The sequence below is a fragment of the Asterias amurensis genome, chromosome 13 (genome assembly GCF_032118995.1).
Source record: "Asterias amurensis chromosome 13, ASM3211899v1".
Taxonomy (NCBI): domain Eukaryota; kingdom Metazoa; phylum Echinodermata; class Asteroidea; order Forcipulatida; family Asteriidae; genus Asterias; species Asterias amurensis.
The window spans coordinates 17,334,666-17,356,010 of NC_092660.1; the positions used below are offsets into that span (position 1 = coordinate 17,334,666).

General features: G+C 37.5%; 1 protein-coding gene across 2 annotated transcripts in view; it reads left to right on the plus strand.

The window, feature by feature from the left end:
* The window catches only part of LOC139946467 (receptor-type tyrosine-protein phosphatase mu-like), a 63,924-nt gene extending 59,578 nt beyond the window's left edge, over nucleotides 1-4,346 (plus strand). Inside the window, exons 41-42 of one of the 2 annotated variants that reach the window (XR_011787246.1) lie at nucleotides 392-3,245; nucleotides 3,288-4,346. Coding sequence is in view for 1 of the 2 variants with exons in the window: in XM_071944135.1 (XP_071800236.1) it covers nucleotides 392-478 (87 nt within the window). In the remaining variant the exon portion in view is untranslated. Of the gene's footprint in view, nucleotides 1-391 lie in introns of both variants that reach the window. The other variant, XM_071944135.1, reaches the window with a different exon arrangement.
* Nucleotides 4,347-21,345: the final 16,999 nt, after the last annotated feature.

A 21,345-nucleotide genomic window follows, 5' to 3' on the forward strand; every position in this document is an offset into this window, starting at 1 on the left:
CAGAAAAAAAATCTAACAGAGAGAAGCTATCTAGAGTGTGTTTTGACGGCCGGGCCAAAACAGTTATAGACGACACCCACGAGAACGCAACATACATATATATTACAGTGATGTTGTGAAGTTTGTATTGATACCAATTTTTACAAATTGAATATACCAAACAGTATCCATGGCTAGCTTTGATGTTTCATGGTGCTTTAATGTTGTAAAGAATGTCACAACAATAAAATGAAAACTATTTGTCCCATTGCGCATTTTTACACAATAAATAAATGAATAACGTTAATTTGAATTATAAGCTGGAACTTGCCTCACTTGTAATGAAAAAAAACTTTGAAAACCAAACAAACGGTGATAAAAACATTAATTCCATATCATTGTTATGTAATAGGAACATTATGAAATGTGCTATGATGTCATCCGAGAACACATGAACAACTCATCAGACAACAGCATCTACGAGAACCTAAATGGTTAAGAGGTGAAGAAGACATCCGAGTTGCCCTTCGGCCAACATGAGCTGCTGAGAGGTCTCCAAAGTTGTAAGAAACATGTAATGAGTTATTGATATAGCGCCCTCTGTTGACTAGTTGTGTTGCACAATATCGTGCCGTAGCCTGAACATCTGACGTCACACCTCGAGGCTCGTGAATCACTCCCAATCTGCCTTGAGCGTACGTCAACCCCCGTCCATAATCACCTTTGACCTCGCATTCATTTCAGATGGAGATTCGCAGTCAATCATACGTACATACATATACATTATAAAAACAAATGCACGCTGCTGCATAATGCAGACGACCGAAAGTGCAGCTGCCAAACATCACATCGGACCAATCAAAACACTATGGAAAGGTTCCACACTGCATGTTCATCCAATGAAATCGTTGTATCAATGACATCACTGGTTCTGTAAAACCAATGCCTGTCTTTCGAATAAAGACAGGGGACAAGTCTAATTGTGTTGTAGTTTACGCTATGGCATCCACCTTTGATGTTTTACAGTAAATAGTTATTAACAGGGGTGAAATTCCTTTTGGTACACTCATTTTCCAATAGATAAAGCCCTAGTATGAGAAATGAGAAGAACAATTACAGGTCCTTGTGTTAAAATAGTGTAAATTGTGGGAAAAGCTCCATTAAAAAAAGAGGCTAAACTGAAACATCATTTTCATCTGACAACTCACACCTGTTATCTTTAAATTTCTTTTCCAAACATGGACGTATACTTGAACCATGCAGATTAGCTGCTCATCTATTAAGTTTAATCACCCATCACGTGAAAAGATGTATACGTAAGCTTTCAGATTGTTTTTATATATCTTTTTAAGAACCGACAGTGAATAGGAACGAACAAAGGTAACTGAAATATTTTGTCATTGTCTGATTTGTTTTCTGATATTATAAACGTATTGTAACAAACTTATTCTAAGAAAAAACATGGTAATTTTGAAATTATTAATACACAGAAAACTATAAATATGTATTTACAAAGTATAAGAGTTACCGGTATGCATAATGTTTTTGTTTGTTTATAATATTTCAAGTGAGTATAGTTTAGAGAGTAAGAACGAACTGACAGAACTGAAATATTTTGTTTTTGTTTGATATTCTTTTTTACGTTTTAAACGAATGGTTACATGTTTATTCAAGAATCAAAATACATTGTATATTTTGAAATTATTATTACACAGAAAACTATAAATAATATGCGTAGTTTTGTAGTTACAAAGTATAGACGATGTGACCTATGTTTACATTCAAACCGCCCTCTGTTGACAAAACACTATACGTCATGTTTCGCTGGGCAAAAAGACACGTAGTCATGGTAAGATTGCGTACACTTTCTAGCTGGCTGCCAAAACACAAAGGTTTTGCCCGGCGGTATGTGCGCGAATCATGTCATGGTTTTCGTGTGACGTCAGCGGTCACATCGTTTATAACAGTTACCGGTAGGCCTTGTGCTTTTGTTTTTGTTTGTGTAAATTATATCCAGTGAGTAAGAGCGAAAGGATGAACTTAAGTTACTGAATTTTTTTGTTATTGTCTGATATTCTTTTTTGATGTTATAAACGTATGGTTATATTTTTATAGCAAACAAAACACATGTATATTTGAAATTATTCTAACACTGAAAGCTACAATATTTAGCGTATTATCCAGCGAGTAAGAGAGTAAGAACGAACAACTAAACGTGACTGAAATATTTTGTTATTGTTGGATATATTTTTTAACCTTTTAAACATATGGTTACATATTTATTCAAGGAATCAAAGTATATTTTGAAATTATTACTACACAGAAAACTATAGATAATATGCGTTTTTTGTAATTTACCCAAAAAAAGAGTTATCGGTTGAATTTTGTTTCTCCACAGAATTGAATGATATTGTTTTGAAAACCGTGTTTTATAGTTTCTTGCGATGTGAACTTCGTTTGAGAACCTTCCACTGCTTTAACGTATGAAGGAAACAAAAAATCACAAACTTTATCACCAAACGCTCGAACAGACGCGAGAATTGCATATGGATCAACACTGTATTACCCTTGATCAAAACTACAAAATAAACAAGTCTTGGTAGTTAAAACTATTTGCTATAAATGGAGAACATATCCCGGTGTGGAAAAGAATGTTGTTTAAAAGGGGCTGTGTCATAATGATCAAAGCTTGGCCCATTTCATAAAGCTGCTTAACACAAAAAGTAGCTGAGCAGAGTAAATCATGCTTACCAGAACAGGGTTACTATAGTCAAATTGCCGTGCCATAATTACGCACAATTTGTAACAGGTTTCCTGCTGATATCTGATTGGTTTCCTGCTGATATCTGATAAGCAAACTTGTTTAGCAATATGTTCTGCTTTAAGCGTGGAATTGGGACTAGGTCTGTGGGCACCCAGTTCTCACGCCCTCAGATGGGGTCGATAAGTTAGCGATCATATTGATCATGGCGATACAGCCCCTTTATCAATGTAATCAAGGAATGAATGAATTATTTGTATTGTAACCAATTTCTTATAAGTTTGATTTTACGTTGCCGTTTGCGCTTATTAGATGTGAATTAAATAGTGTTTTTGGCATTTCTGAGTGGAACTTAAAGACACTGGACACTATTGGTAATTTTCTTTTGGTGTATCTCAACATATGCATAAAACAACAAACCTGTGAAAATTTGAGCTCAATCGGTCGTAGAAGTTGCGAGATAATAATGAAAGAAAAAACACCCTTGTCACACGAAGTTGTGTGCGTTTCGATGGTTGATTTCGAGACCTCAAGTTCTAAACTTGAGGTCTCGAAATCAAATTCGTGGAAAATTACTTCTTTCTCGAAAACTACGTCACTTCAGAGGGAACTGTTTCTCACAATATTTTATACTATCAACCTCTCCCCATTACTCGTAATCAAGAAAGGTTTTATGATGATAATTATTTTGAGTAATTACCAATAGTGTCCACTGCCTTTAAGCGTGGAATTGGGACTAGGTCTGTGGGCACCCAGCTCTCACGTCCTCAGACGAGGTCGATAAGTTAGCGATCATATTGATCATGACGATACAGCCCCTTCATCTATGTAATCAAGGAATGAATGAATTATTTGTATTGTAACCAATCTCGATTTCTTATAAGTTTGATTTTACGTTGCCGTTTGCGCTTATTAGATGTGAATTAAATAGTGTTTTTGGCATTTCTGAGTGGAACTTAAAGACACTGGACACTATTGGTAATTGTCTTTTCTTATGGTGTATCTCAACATATGCATAAAACAACAAACCTGTGAAAAATTGAGCTCAATTGGTCATCGAAGTTGCAAGATAATAATGAAAGAAAAACACCCTTGTCACACGAAGTTGTGTGCTTTCAGATGCTTGATTTCGAGACCTCAAATTCTAAACTTGAGGTCTCGAAATCAAATTCGTGGAAAATGACTTCTTCCTTGAAAACTACGTCACTTCAGAGGGAGCCATTTCTAACAATGTTCTATTCTATCAACCCCTCCCCATTACTCATTATCAAGTAAGGTTTTATGCGAATAATTATTTTGAGTAATTTACCAATATTGTCCACTGCCTTTAAACCACTCACACAGAAGAGAACATTCAACCTCAGTGATTTCATCTCACTCAAGGTATGAGATGTAGCCACGAGGGTGGGATGCTGGTTGCTGGACAAGATGGCGACATCGCATTAAAACAATTTTGTGTGTACCATGCGTTTACTTGCCAAAAATTTTGTCAGATCATGTACGCTTGCAGCTGATTTTTATCCTATATATTTTTTGTTCTCCACCAATAAAGTTATCCGATTGTTTTACATATTATCGATCAACAATAAAGTCTTCTGATAAAATCTTCGCTAATTTAATCTGAGTGGCTGGGGATGAATTCGAGCTGAATTGTATCTCTGGTTTAGCTTGATTTGGGTCACGTGTTGTGGGGGAGATTCAATGTTTGTTTTAGTTTTCTTAAAGACAGTGGACACTATTAGTAATTGTCAAAGACTACTCTTCACAGTTTGTGTATCTCAACATATGCATAAAATAACAAAGCTGTGCGGAAAAATTGAGCTCAATTGGTCGTCGAAGTTGCGAGATAATAATGAAAGAGAAAACACCCTTGTCACACGAAGTTGTGTGCTTTCAGATGCTTGATTACCAATAGTGTCCAATGTCATTAATCCACTCACATTTTAAAAGCTTTATGTTCTGTTTAATTTATTATGCATGTTATTAGCCCAAGATTGCACCACAGAGCATCTAGCTCAACATTTTCCCGGCCCTTTGAGCGGTCCCGTACTCCATGCCGTAAAAGACCCCCTAAAATGTCTTGTCTGGATCCATCCTTGGCGATGCTGTAGATGATTGGGATAAAAACGTTGTCTGAGCTTTACATATGTAGACATAACAAGGATACGAGGCTTTAATTATTTTTTTTTTTTCTTTTTGAGTAGTGAATTCCATTATAATCATTATACCCGATAGATACAATTACCAATAGCAAAAAATGGTGCATCATTGAAAAAAGGTCTTAAGCTTAGCTTGAAATAGGCCTTAAACTCCAACATCTGAGAGGGGGCACATCACCCCTCAGACTCCTACATTGCACCAGAGAACATCTACGGCCTACAAAATGTCCCCCGGCAACCTAAAGCGGGCCCGGACCCCACGCCGTAAGTGTTATGACCAACGATGCCCCCCCCCCCCCCTCCATCTTTCAAGACAAATTGACGCCCATGCATTTAGGTGGTGACTCTATGAATTCGGAAAAAGTATGAATATGAATTGGGGAAAACGGTAATAAGTGTAGACAAACTTGCCTTATGTACCCCGAATGCCAAAGAGTTCGCTCGTGACATTGTCACTCGTGCTCGTCACAAGGGGGCGCTATCTATCATTTACAGACTCCCAGATTTCCACGAGGATAAAACTATTAAAAGTTAGGCCCAGAACTGGCGGCTACTGTCTATTTTATATGCACTGCATGTTTAAATAAAAAATACAAGTATCAATGTTCCCATTTTCGACCAAGCAGATACAGTCTTTAACGGCAGTGGACACTATTGGTAATTACTCAAAATAAACGAGTTTTTGGGAGCTTTTGATAGTATAAAACATTGTGAGAACTGGCTGACTCTGAAGTAACGTAGTTTTCGAGAAAGAAGTATTTTTCCACGAACTTGATTTCGAGACCTGAGATTTAGAATTTGAGGTCTCGAAATCAATCATCTTCAAGCACACAACTTCGCGTGACAAGGATGTTTTTTCTTCTTCTCATTAATATCTCGCAACTTCGATGACCGATTGAGCTCAAATTTTCACTAGTTTGATATTTTATGCATAGGCTATGTTGATATACAGCAAGTAAGAAGACTGGTCTTTGACAATTACCAATAGTGTCTATGTCTTTAATTAAGATCAGATCTAGACTCAAACTGGTTAAAAAAAATTCCTGAACACATTTTTTGTTTACATAGATCATGTTTACAAACTCTTTTTTCATTTTTATTAGTATGCATTCAATTATGGCAGTTTACCTCTAATTTATTTAAAACTAGTTGTTTCCCCCAATTTACACTCAGTTTCGTTTTTACGGAAGCGTATTGCCGCCACATGAATACAAAAATCTTTCTTATCGTGTACTTACACGAAACCTATCGTGTACGTTCGTGTACGTATTAGAACGGAAACAAAATATTTATGTGGCGGTGTCGCATGCAATTATATCCCCTATGCAATACTATCCGGAGGACATTATTGCTTATGCAATAATGTCCGCCGGAGGGTTTTGCATATGCAATCGTGTCCGCCCGGACGCTGCTGCATAATGCAATTGTGTCCGCTCGGACACATTTGCATATGAAGTTGTGTCCGCCCCCGTGCAAAACCGACATTGCAGTAAATTAAACCCCCTTGGTCGACGGAACACGTTCTCCATTTTTTTACAAGCTAAGTGCATGTCATAAATGACATGGGAAATGTTCGGCCGTTGGGTATTCGCTGCAATCATAAAGTACGTGAATATTCATGCTGCATATTATGTAGGTTCAGTGCATGCACGCTCGCTTACGAGCGCACATACATGTACAGTCATGCCATGTCCGCCGGACGATTTTTGCATAGCCCCGGACACGATTGCATATGCAAAAGTATCCGGATCGGACATTATCGCATGGAGGACACAATTGCATCTGACACCGGCTTAGACTACTCTCAATTTTTATGCTAAGTAAATACCAGTCACAAGCAAAATGTATGGCATGAAAGTTGGGCCAGTAACATGTGTAAAATAAGCAAGCTATTTTCGTGCTTAAGCAAAAACAAGTTAATTTGGCTCTGCTAGGCAGAACAATTGTTGGGCAATAATTTGTGCTCAAGCCCTGCTACTCACTGATACCGTATGGTTGACCAGCTAATATGCTGCTGGCTCTTCGGAAATTAATGGACTGTTGCGGCCCAATGAAATTGAATGATCTTATTTGACCAGTGAATTAGGACTACAGTGGATGCTAAACTGGAGAAATTAACCCCTTTCGACTTTCGAATGCTACTTCAATGGAACGTTCATTTTCAGAAGACAGTTGTTGAAAACAAAGAAAATTTTGTTGAAATTTGCCGGGAAAGCTCTGAAATGGGTTATATTAATTTTAAAAAAAAACAGGGTTGACTACCTAAACCCCGTCCACGGAAAATTTGAATACCCGAGCACTTTTATTCTTCTGAGATGTTTTCTTCAATAAAAGGCTTACTGCCTGCCATTGTCTTCTTGTGCATTATTTGAACTGGGGTTTAACTGTGGAATGCCATGTGGCAAGACCGTCATTGTTATCAAGTAACGAGTTTGACCTACATTGGCGAATGCAGCACGAAAGCTGCACGGCATTCAGTAGACCCTGGACAGTCGCAGCCTGGAAAGCACCACGCCCGCAGCTCCAACGTGGGACTCGCACCTCGCCTTTTTTTCTGATGAACTTTTAATGATAAATTTCTCGAAATTCTAACCATGGCAAAGCATGCGCATTCAGTAATATTTCGGCAAGAACTATGGCACTATTGCCACCATGTGATATTCTTTATTCTGAGCTTTGGCCTTGGTCAAGATGTAAAGTCAAGAAGTATGAACATTGTGTTGTGTAGGTTTCTCACTTGCTATAGACAAAGCTAGAGAAAGCTGTGGTATGACTCGCCGTACACTGCAGTGTGAAACTTCGCTTCCAAAGCCGAACACATAGCTCCAACGACATCTTGTTGAGGTAAGGATTGGGAAATTACCTTCAAAACTATTTAACGAAATTATTCGACTCTATCCTTTTAGAACGTGAACTGTGGGAGTAGCACTGGTGGGTTTAAAGGTTCTTTTTTATTTGGGGTTGAACAAAGAAAACTTGACTAGAGCGGAGTTTGAACCAACGACCTCTCCGGAAAAACGTGCCGGCGCTCTATCAAATGAGCTATCTAGCCCTAATTAAGCGGTCTCCCCATTTTGCCTCGTCTGTTTACTGACACCCGAGCCTTTACACCCCACAACAAAATTGTTTAAACTGATTTTTTTTTCCCGTGGACATTACTCTTGACTCCTTTTTTCTCCTTTGGGTTTTAAAATGCAAGTGTCCTGTCCTAAAAGCTTACATCAGTCAAATTGAGAAATTTAAGATTTTATCAGGTTACCTCAAGTGAATTAATGAGTTAATTTGAAATATTTTTCTCAGGTCAGAGACGGAGAACGAGCTGGGGCCTTATCTTGAGCTGCAGGGTAGAGGAAACACCGCTATGCTGATGGCCCCCCATGAGAGATGGGTGTTGCATGTCTATGGATAATGTGGTTTGTGGACGTAACATTGGAGTTCACCAAAGGACCAAGGTCAGGAAAACTTTGTCGTGTATCCGAACTCCACTTTGTGAAGTTCCCTTGTGCTCTTCACCTCTTTGATTAAAAACATTGGACTTCATGTCCACTTTTTCAAATCCTTCAAGCAACTGTTCAGTAAACCCTTTCTATACAAAAATGCAGAGAAACCATTAACATTTTATATATAATATATTTTTTACGATGACAAAAAATTTGGATGAACGAAATTTACATAAAACTCAGGCGTCTTGTGGTTTGTGATGATTTTGAAAAGAAAAGTTTGAGTAAACAAAATAAATATAAAAAATGGGTCATAATTTTGTTTAGTATTGATCTAAAAAAACAAAAAAAAAAACAAATAGATAGCAATCCCGATATTGGATGCATTAGGGTGACACTGCTTGGTTTCGGTAATTTCTATCTGTAAACCCAAGTCAACCAGTGCACTCCTCTTGCTCCACCCCCCCCCCCCCCCCCCATCCCCTCAAAAAGTTCAGTGGAGGTCGGATAACGCAAGTTGGTATTCAAGATCAAGATCAAGACAAGATGAAGACTGCAAAGAGTAAGAGAAGATCTAACCCGTTCTCTTGCAGAGTCCCACCCCTTTGTGCCGCCCCCTCCCCCACAAATGTTCATCGATCTTGTTGATGTTGTCCTTGCATATAGTTTCAAAGTTTACCTCACAATGTCTTGGCATTTCTTGAGATGCATATTGGTCGAAGCCAGTGATGCTTTTTCATAAGGAGACTGTTCTTACTGGACATTTCTGTCAGGGTTGATACTTCAAGTCGTCAGTTGCCATATTTATTTTTAGTTGTCATGATTTTATACTTCAAATAGTGTAATGTTTTTAAACAAAAGAAATACCAAATCTAATTTCTTTTACACAAAAATAAATAATTCCATTAAAAGTATAAGCAATTTTTCTTTTTAGGTAAAATATATAACTGTGTAATCAAAGCATTTCAAGTAATTTCTGCACTTTTCTCTATAGCCTTCAAATTGATGGTGAATGTTCGATATAGGAGTATTGAATATATAATTTAGACATTAGCTAAATTAATATTTACATATTCCTTATATCAGCATTACATCAATTCTGAATGTAGACAAACTCCGTGACAATTTATTTATAATATTTAAGAAAATAAGTAAATCATATTAAACTCAATGCTCAAACAGACCAAAGGTTAAACAAAATGAGCCAAGCTCAAGTCCCTTAATTCAAATTTTTGTGTATTACAGCTTAGGGCTCACAGAAAATAGCTTCTTCAAACTGCTTATTTGCGAGCGCTGCGAGATATAAAAAAAAAGCGAAAACGGTTACAAGATAAGAAAGAACAAAGACTGAAGAGGACACAAGAGGACTTAAAGGAGGTGAACAGAGCAGATCATCAGTGAAGCGAGTTCCATTGGTAATGTATGAATGGTAAGATAGTCCAGGCCTAGGGGATTTATAGTTAGTTAGCCTAGAGATAAGACTAACTCTCTCTTCTAACATGTTCCTGAGGCAATAGGTAAAGTATAAGGTGGTGTAGTGCTTAGTCTTGATTCAAGTGTCTTGAAGCAAAACTAACTACTATGCCATCATCAGTAAATGCCGTACTTTAGATGTCCCTGATGAGTGACTGGAAGCAAGTGAGGTCAGGTGTTTGCAGCAATGGTTAAGTATAACAGGTTAAGTATAACAGGTTAAGTATCAGGGTAGTGACCGAATAACAATTCCTTTCTTCACAGGGTCTAATAACAAGCGTTTTTCCCCAGCCTTTTAACAAGCGTTTTTTCCCAGTCTTTTAACGAGCGTTTTTTTCACAGCCTGTTGACAAACGTTTTTTCCACAGCCTTTTAACAAACGTTTTTTTCCACAGCCTTTTAACAAACGTTTTTTTCGACAGCCTTTTAACAAGCGTTTGTTTTCACAGCGACTCTCCCTTTATTTGCATTCATGGTTAAGTATAACCATGGTATATCAGGTCAAGTATGAGGTTAATTGGGAAAGAAAATTAACGATTCCTCCACAGCTTTTTACCTTTAATCTGCACTCTTTTAATACCTGACCATCTTCTTTTTTTTCAGTTTGTAGAGGTCAGCGAGGTCAATTAGGTCAGATCTTTGCAGCAAAGGTTAAGTGCCAGGTGAAGTATTGGGTAAAGTATCTGGTAAGTATCCTCACAGGTCCTAACCTTCATTTTTGCATGGTATTGATGTTGTTTTTATTTTGTCAACAGATTGTGACATGTTATCGCCAAAGTGGATGTTCTCGTTGCAAGCTGTGAAGAGATGGCTGCTTGAGGACACCGTAGCTGACATTGGTTTGGTAAAGTATTGACGTGATCTCAAGTAGGGGAGAGGTAGTGCTTTCTGCTCTAACGGCCAGGCTTCTGACGGATGATACCCAAGCCTACATCCAGACTGTAGGGGGTAACCCTGTTTCAGCCCCAGTAGGTGGCAACTGCCCCTGCAAAAACAGTTTATTTGTAGCCCACACCTTGAAATGGCTTTCATCAGGCTTTCGTCTGGCAACTTGCATAACAAAAAGTTACAAAAAAGTGATGTGTTAGGGTGGGCCTGACTTTAGCATATTGACCCTAACCTTTCTTTGTAATTTTGTCTTCCAAACTGCAGATCGTGTTTTCTTCTTGGAGATGATGTAGAGTACATGCGTTGACATCTTCACTGAGCCGATGTGACGCCTGTAAGCAGGATCAGTGGTCCTGCAGAAAATTCGGTAATGTATGGTAGTATCAATTACAAGTAGCAGGTGGAGAGATTTCCTAATATTATTTGACAACTGATTTTTAGAAACTTAGAGGATTGTGAACAAATCAAAACCTTAGTTTATTGATGACTTTGAAGGAAAAACGAAACATGCGCCAAAGAATTTGTTTAATCTGTTAGACAAAGTAGAGACCGTTGTTACCATTATTGTCACTCGAGATTCTACAACAGTAAGTATGAACGACCAGCCAACTTGAGAACCAGATATAATTTAAGTAGGATTTGAAACTTTGCATGGTAAAAATAAGATATAGAAGAGTTTGCGGTAACACCGCTGATCCACCGCCTAGTACTTAAGCAGCATGCAGCATCAGAGTCCAGCATTATCCAGAAGACGATCAGAGCATACTGATCGAAACGTCGAGTTAACCCAACGGTTCTTTTCAGAACCACCCCAACTCATTTAGAGATTGTTATTACATGGTGTTACCGCAAACTCTTCTATATCAGATATAATTTCTTTGTACAATCCAAGCAAACTGAAATTCCTCCTAAGTCATTAGAAGTTTACTCTTCTTGCAGTTTATCATAAAGATGTGTAAAATAATCAATCAATTTGTTTAATTTACCCTCAGTTGAGCAGTCTCTTGCGGAGTGGTGACTACAACTGGACCTGTTTGGATGAGCATCGTTGGAGGGTAGAAGGAGGGGTGACTGGATTTGTTTGGATGAACATTGTTGGAGGATACAGGGAGTGGTGCCTAACCTGTTTGGATGACCATCATTCTGAGGACAGGAGCACAGAGTTAACAGCATACGACATGGTTTGTAAAACTTCATCTAAAACTTGTCTTTGAAGGGAAGAATGGCAAAGGGGTTTAAAATGTTCCAGAATGTGCGCTTTTGAAGGTTTCAAATCGTCAATTTGAAAAAGTCCATTTATAGTTTTCAAAGAAGTTGCTGTTAAAGAATCTACCTACTAAATTGGACAACAACTCAATCCACAAATTTCATGATTTGGAACAAACTAATCTTATCCATATTTTGTTGATAACTTTGAAGGAAAAACTAAACATGAACCAACCATATTAGGTTATTGATCTGTCAAACAAATCTCTTATAATAGTAAAAACGTTTTTTTACCAACTGTTGTTCGATATTCTACAATAAGCAAACATGAACGACCAGCCAACCACCGAGCAAAAGAAAACTTGTGAACCAGTGAGCTTTCAGAGTATCTTTGTACAACTCAATTTGAAATCCTTCTTGAAATCCCGTCTAAAACAATGGTAGTCGGCTCTTTATGCAGTTTATCATACCGATATGTAAAATTAATAATTATGTCTGTGATTGTCCCTCAGTTGAGCTATTCCTTGTGGAGTGGTGACTATATACAACTGAACCTGTTTGGATTAGCATTGGAGGATACGCGTGTCAAAGAGTCAACAACGGACCCCATGGTAAGTTGTTTTTTTAATAATGGTAAACATTTTTCATTTGAAGAGAAGATTCATCCCACAACTTTTGCACCTTTGAAGGTTTCAAATTGTAAATTTAAAAGAATATATTCATTTCTATCCTTTTGTTTGCAATAAATACACCATAAAAGCACCTTGTGAAAAACTTAGTTACTCAAAATAATTATTATCATAAAACCTTTTTTGATTACGAGTTATGTGGAGAGGTTGATAGTATAAAACAGAAACGGCTCCCTCTGAAGTGACGTAGTTTTGGAGAAAGAAGTAATTTTCCACGAATTTGATTTCGAGACCTCAGACTTAGAATATGAGGTCTCGAAATCAAGCATCAGAAAGCACACAACTGTGTGTGACATGGTGCAAACAAGGTTTTTTTTTTCTTTTATTATTATCTCGCAACTTCGATGACCGATTGAGCTCAAATTTTCACAGGTTTGTTATTTTATGCATATGTTGAGATACACCTCTGTGAAGACTAGTCTGTGACAATTACCAATAGTGTCCACTGTCTTTAATGAGTTAAACAACTTATTGGAGTGCGGGGAGAAATTTCTTGCATGACACTTTAACTAATCATCAGAACGACTGATGTATTTATTTGAAGAGTTTATTTTATATAAATATTAATCCTTGGAAATGGTATATTTTCTACGACAGATTGAGGCGATAACAAGAGATGACATAGGCCTACACCCACTTAAGGGTCTAAGAGCTCTTGTTTGACTGTGCCACCATCTGAAGAAAGACTGTCAAGTTTACCCGTATGTCGGTCCACTGTCTCTTCAACTGTGAATTCAATAGACTTGTTATGGATTTTGAGGCTTAACTGACGCTTTTTGGACTGTGTGTCGCCAAGTGAAGGACTGTGTGAAGTCTATAAAGAAACTCGACTGCAAGTTTATCCAATGAAGTGACGCATGGTGATGTTGATGAACTTTGTGACAGATGCTTTGGGTTGTCATCAACTAAAGATAGACTTTGTCAAGTCTAGCCAGGGATGTTGAGACTTAACCAACGCTTTTGGGGGATGTGTGCCACCAACTTAAGGACTGCGTGAAGTCTATAAACATGACTCCCACTTCAAGTTTATCAAATGAAGTGACGCAGACACTTTGGATTGTCACCAACTAAAGATAGACTTTGTCAAGTCTAGCCAGGGATATTGAGACTAAACCAACGCTTTTGGACCGTGTGCCACCAACTGAAGGACTATGTCTAAGTCTTTAAAGATAACTCTCCCTCCACTACAAGTTTATCCAATGAAATGAGTGAGCATTGATAAACTTTGTAGCAAACACTTCTGATTGTCGCCAACTAAAGATAGACTTTTTCAAGTTTAGCAAGATGGCTCCCCACTTGTTCAACTAAAGCAAACTGGAACCATGGCGAAGCCGTATTAGATATAAAGACACTTGAGTATAGGTTGAACCTCGCTCCTCATGCTAAATAATATTAATAATTTTTATTCATAAAAAAAAATCGAAAGGGTGTTTTTAAGTCCCTCGACAACATTTTGTAAACAAACCAAATATCTTTTCTGGTAAACTTAACTTAAGTTTTCTTAGCATTTTTTGGTAGATTAGTCGTTTAGCTTTTCAGCATAGGCTCATACAAACAACGCCCATGAACGAATAAACTGGCAAAACTCCATCTTTGAAAACAATTCTGGGAAATTTAAATAAGAAATATTTAATTTCGGAAAAATTTACATAATCAGTGACATTTCCAGATGTATCCATCAGAGTATAGAAAGATTTGTTTTATTTTCATGGACTCCCTAATTGCAGCAGAATCAGGGAGTGGCAAATCTGCATGGTGATTAAATTGGCACGCCTGGGCTGGGGTCGATTTCACAAAGAGTTAAAGGCAGTGGACACTATTGGTAATTACTCCAAAAAAAAATTAGCAAAAAAAAATTATAAAACATTGTGAGAAATGGCTCCCTCTGAAGTGACATAGTTTTCGAGAAAGAAGTATTTTTCCACGAATTTGATTTCGAGACCTCAGATTTAGAACTTGAGGTCTCGAAATCAACCATCTAAAAGCACACAACTTCGTGTGACAAGGGATTATTTTCTTTCGTTATTATCTCGCATCTTCGACGACCGATTGAGCTCAAATTTTTACAGGTTTGTTATTTTATGTATATGTTGAGATACACTAAGTGAGAAGACTGGTCTTTGACAGATACCAATAGTGTCCACTGTCTTTAAGACTTGTCTTTTCTCGAGTTATAGGCAAGTTACTCGTTCCGTCTTAACTTGGGACTAGCCTCAAGTTTATAAAATCTCCTGGGGACTAGTGCTAACACTTCGTGGAATCGACCCTTTGGTGCAGTTTGTTTAATTGCTTTTGTTTGCTAAAACTATTGACTACAAATAAGTGTTAAAATGTCATTTAGTTACAAGTGTTAAAATGTCATTTAGTTACAAGTTTATATATGCAGGAGAAGATTTTGACACAATTTAGACTGAAGTCGATCTCAGACATTTCAAAACCTTGGTAATTAAAGCTCAGGTTGGGTCACTTTATAGTTAATTTTGTCAATTAATATATTTTCCAATTGAAGTAATCTGAACAAAGTCGTTATACAAATTCCTATTTATTCTTAGTAACCATTTTGCTTATGAGTGCTTTGTGTTGCTGGTTTTTTTAATAAAGTGTAAAGAGAGGCTTTGCATAAGGCGCTTTATAAATGTTCCTTTATTGTTATTAAATTATACAAATTATAATATTGTGCTAAGGTAATAGAGGTACTAACATCTATTTTTTCTTCTTCAATTATTGCAAAACAAACTTTACACATTGCTCCATAAAAGTATAATTCAAGATGTGTAGGAAAGATAAATGCGTACACCTGGCGCAAAATAGACAGAATTAATGCACGTTTCAGCGAAATGCGCGTTTCAGCGAAATTCGTGGGAGCTGCTAAGCACACAAATTTGCTCAGCATTAAATTTCTTGTTAAAAACAGGGTTATTAACCAAATTTCCTTTTGTTGCATATTGCTTGTTACTGGTATTCAGCTGCTGTTTGCTTATCCTGAAAATCACGGGGAAATTTGGTTGGTATAATCCTGTTTTTATCAAGGCAAAAATGTCAACAACCTATCTTAAAGGAACACGTTGCCTTGGATCGGACGAGTTTATAAAAAGTGTTTTGTAACCATTTGTTATAAAATGCATATGGTTGGAAAGATGTTTTAAAAGTAGAATACAATGATCCACACACATTTGCCTCGAAATTGCGTGGTTTTCCTTAAACTTTACGAACTAACACGGTCGGCCATTTATGGGAGTCAAAAATTTGACTCCCATAAATGGCCGACCGTGTTTGTTGACGAGGTAAGAGGAAAACCATGCAACTTCGAGTGATACTTGTGTGGATCATTATATTCTACTTTTGAAATATCTTTCTAGTCATATGCATTTTATAACAAACGGTTACAAACGCTTTTCAAAGACCAACTCGACCGATCCAAGGCAACGTGTTCCTTTAACACGCTGCGTCGCCTAAAATGCGCACTTTACTGACAAACGCACTGCTACATTGACCACCAAAATGGTGCATCCAAGTTTATTCTGATAATGACGTCGGGCGAATTTGGGCAATAGTGTCAAGTGGCTTCGAAACCTTGCCGAGTCGGCTTTCATCTTCAGCGGCTCCGTCCATCTGCACTCTCTGAAGCATACATTTTGTGAAACTTGTTGACCAGGCCAAACCCTCAGTTTCGAAAAGGCACTTTTTAAATAGCCTTGGGCATGAATGGTTTCAGGCTTATCTTGATTCTTTTATTCGACGATATTACACAATACTTCCTTTGTTCTGTGTAAATCATTGTTCACTTCCCTTTTGGAGTTAAAGGGAAACGTTTGACCACTCTTAATAAAAGGCAGTGAACACTATTGGTAATTACTCAAAATAATTATTAGCATAAAACCTTACTTGGTAACGAGTAATGGCGAGCTGTTAATAGTATTTTATCGTGAGAAAACGGCTCCCTCTGAAGTAAAGTGGTTTTCGAGAAAGAAGAATTAGATTTTGAGGTCTCTAAAAACACATAATTTCATGTGACAAGGATGCTTCTTTTTTCGCAACTTCGACGACCAATTGAGCTCAAATTTCCACAGGTTCGTTACTTAATGCATATGTTGAGATACACCAAGTGAGAAGATTGGTCTTAAATACAAACTATTGCGATTAGAAGTGTTTCGATAGAATCAAGCATTTTGAGAATATTTCACTTCGAAGAAGTGTGTTTATGTAAAAACCCATCAGTTTATATGCCCAAAAAACTGAATCCGAGAAGCGTCCCTCTGTGTATTCATGTTTGGGATTATTCGCCCTGCGTGGACAAATGGGAAACGTTGGGAAGCTATGTGGCAGCAGACTTACCAGAGGTAAATTTCCATTGTTCACGTAGTTCTGGGCGTGCGCACATGGCCGAAAACAACGGATTTACCTGGTAAGTCTGCTGCCACCAAGCGTCCCAAAAGTCTCCAATTTTATTCGCTCCGGTTTTTTTTTACGATGTCTAAAAAATGCGACCACCTTTTGACGTGACCCACTTTAGATGTCACGTGTGTCCCAATATAGGCGCAAAATAGAAACAACATTAGAAAATGTGTCCTCAATATTAGTCATCGAAGTTTAAACAATAATAACAGATAAAAATAACACCCTCTTTGCATAGTAGACTATACTTGTGTGCTTTTCAGATGCCAAAAGAATGCTTCATGCCCGAAGCCTTTTTCGGCTTCAATTTTGGTGGTAAAAATTGTATTTGTTTTTTGTTCATATACAATTATTACTAAAAAGGGTGCCGTTTCTAACGATGCTTTTTAATATCAATAGCTCACACATGCTCTTTACTATGTCTGTACCAAGTAGGCCTAATGGTCATTAATTTCATTAATTTGTAGAGTAACTACCAAATATATTCCTTCCTTTAATTCTTGCTTAGTCATCATTGCAATGATAACAAAAAAATCACAAGGAAACACCTTGTCAAATTTGTTGTTGTGAATGTGTGTAATTCCATGAATTCATATACGGGTTATTTATTACAAACTATACAAATAAATAAAATCGTAACATTTGAAACCTAAAATGTCGCTGGTCAAGCAGATTTGTTGTCATAGAAACTTGTTAGTAATAGTAAATTTCTACTACCTTTTGATTTTTGAGAGAAAGTGTTAAACACATTTTGTATAATTAGATGAGGTCTGCGGCTGTACCATGTTTAAATCTCCTTGAGAGTGTTGGTTCTGCCAAGAAGTGGTGGTTGACAACCAATGATTTTGCATGTATTAATCGAAACACGAAATATTTAGTCTCGAGAAAGTGAGGTGGTTTTTTTTGTTCAGTGCTGAGGTCTGGTTACTCGATATGTATTTAGTCTTGCTTGGTGTATAACCCTCACACAAGACAAAATTTATTATATGTAATTATGCAGGGCCAAAATGGAAACCTTTTTTTTTTTTACTGAATTTTCTCACCCTGGGTAAATAAAGGAAATCAATTTATGAAAATATATCGAATGAAATCAAGTTTCTCAGTGGTGGTGACACCTCCCCCCCCCCCCCCCCCCAGCACCACATAGTGACACCCCCGTACAACTAGACCTAAACCAGGCCTGAGATGTATAAGTAATTCGCTTCGATTTCCTCAAACTCGCTTGGCCAGTTACTGGGACCTTAGACAATAATGCACAACATCACTCTCTTCAATGTTAACACTTGTTCATGCTTGCTTTCCCAACAATTTGGCAATACTTTAACTTAGAGACTTCTACTGGTCGTTCAGGTTGCGAGATAATAATGAAACGAAAAACACCCTTGTCACACAACGTTGTGTGCTTTCAGATGCTTGATTTTGAGACCACACGTTCTAAATCTTAGGTCTCGAAATCAAATTCGTGAAAAATTACTTCTTTCTCGAAAACTTCGTTACTTCAGAGGGAACCGTTTCTCACATTATACTATCGACCTCTCCCCATTACTCGTAATCAAGTAAGGTTTTATACTAGTTATTATGTTGAGTAATTAAAACTAGTGTCCAGTGTCTTTTAGAGGACTAGGACGAGTTAAGTTCCGTATCTATATAGGTAATTAGGACGCATTGAACCCATCCTAAGTTTACTCGTCCTGACCTCTGGACCGGTGTCAGATGCAATTGTGTCCTCCACGCAATACTGTCCGCTCCGGACACTTTTGCATATGCAATCGTGTCCGGGGCTATGCAAAAACCGCCCTGTGCGTAATTGTATGTGCGCGCGTAAGCGAGCGTACGCATGCACTGAACCTCGACTTGTGTACCATAGATCTAGTTATTATAATTCTATCTCTATGATGTACACACGCGCGTATACGCAGCACGAATATTCACGTATTTTATTATTACAGCGAATACGAACATTTCCCATGTCATTCATGACATGCACTTAGCTTGTAAAAAAATGGCGAACGTGTTCCGTCGGTCAAGGGCGTTTAATTTACTGCTAGGACGGTTTTGCACGGGGGCGGACACAACTGCATATGCAAATGTGTCCGGGCGGACACAAATGCATTATGCAGCAGCGTCCGGGCGGACACGATTGCATATGCAAAACCGTCCGGCGAACATTGTTGCATATGCAACAAAGTCCTCCGGATAGTATTGCATAAAGGACATAATTGCATGCGACACCGGCGCCTTTGAATGGTTTACAGGAAACTGCTATACTTTTATGTGCAAGTTTCGCAATATTTGAAGGCCATGAGTTGCAGTTTTCAATACTGTTGACGCTCGAGCAACATGTTGTGTGTTAAACCATGGCGCGAAATCAGATTGTGAATTACGTCATTTGAACACATGCGCCCTTCTCAATTCCATTCTATAACTTCATTGTTGTATACGAAACAAATACACTACACGAAAGACCTTTTCGACTGCCTGCGCACCACAAACATAAAGGTTCTTTATATCTGTGCTGCACACTGACTGTTGTAGTTTAATCCGATTAGCATAAGGGATCTCCCTTTTTTGGCCACCGACTTTGGACAATACAGCCGATTTCTTTTGACCGGTTTTGTGGAGGAAGAAATAGCCAACGTATCAAGGACGGGAGAAATCGTTCTATACTAATACTTTCTTTGGCTCAATGCTGCAGGCCTTGTCGTGGTTTTTCCCTCTAGTTTCTGATTTCTTTCCCATTGTTGTTGTTTTTAAATGGTGTTATTTATTGTTTGATTAGCATTCACTGAATATGTACATGTATTGTTATGTTTACAATTGCCTCTGATGCGCCTTGAACATTCCTTTTATATTGTTTTAGCGCATTACAAACACCTATTATTATTATAAATGTTTATACAAGACATTCGTTCACGATAGCTTACATAAACTGTTTTCTATCGTGTGTATATCTTTTGTACATTCCAGCGCCTTTCTGGAAGGCAAGATACACTGGTCATATGGACAGAGTTTCACCGATTTGTGTCATGATTTCCATCCATAAATTCAAGACTTACAAAAAATAAACAACAGTTGAACAAGTTTGGAGATGTGCCCCCTTTACTTCCCACCTAAAGTTGCTAAACAAATTTGGACAGAGCAATCTTTGTAAAATCTAAGATTTTGTTGTGTTCTTCCTTTGGGCTTTGTACATGTATACAAGTCGTGCTGCCTCCATTTTGGTCATGTTCCTCGCATCGAATGATGGGAATTATTGTTATTCATTTTGCAATTAAGAACCAGACTAGTTTGTTTTTCCAGCCTCGGTTTGGTAACATTTGTATCAACGAAAGAAATACAAGATGGCTTCACCGTGACTCAGTCTTTTTTTTTATTTATTTAGTTATTTTTTTTATGTGGTGTCACACAACATGCTATAATGTATTTGTGTTTGTACAGTATGCGAAGCTCGTTTAAAGACAATGGGCACTATTGGTAATTATCAAAGACCAGTCTTCTCACTTGATGTATCTCAACATACATAAAATAACAAACCTGTGAAATTTTGAGCTCAATCGGTCATCAAAGTTGCGAGATACATGAAAGAAAAAACACCCTTGTCAAACGAAGTTGTGTGATTTTAGATTTAGTTTATTTCGAGACCTCAAATTCTAAATCTGAGGTCTCAAAATCAAATTCGTGGAAAATTATTTCTTTCTCAAAAACTATGTCACTTCAGAGGGAGCCGTTTATCACAATAATTATACTATCAACATCTCCCGATTACTCGTTACCAAATAAGGTTTCATGCTAACAATTATTTTGCTTAATTACCAATAGTGTCCACTGCCTTTAAAAACACATTTGCATTGTTTTAGCTAAACTTTTGGCAAACTTCTATCCTACTAAAGTCGCTGCAAGAAAGAATGCGGTCGCACAGTAGAAAACAACTTGATTAGGACATGAACATTGCAGACAGAGAACATTTAAACTTCCCAATCTATTCGTAAACAATTATTATCACACACAAGTTTTGAAGTGGTCCTAAATTAACATTTTGATCTTGAAAGACTGAAATAAGCAATTTGGTCTTTAAAGACACATTCGGTAATTGTCATCCAGTCTTCTCACTTGGTGTATCTCAACATAAAAAGATATGCACAAAATAACAAACCTGTGAAAATTTGAACTCAATTGGTCGTCGGAGATGCGAGATAACTATGGAAGAATTCTCGCAATGATTGGAGACTTCAAAATCAAGTTTGAGGTCTCGAAATCGAAATCAAATATTTTAGTGAGAAATAACTTCTTTCTCGGAAACGACGTTACTTCAGATGGAGGCGTTTCTCACAATGTTTTATGGTATCAACATCTCT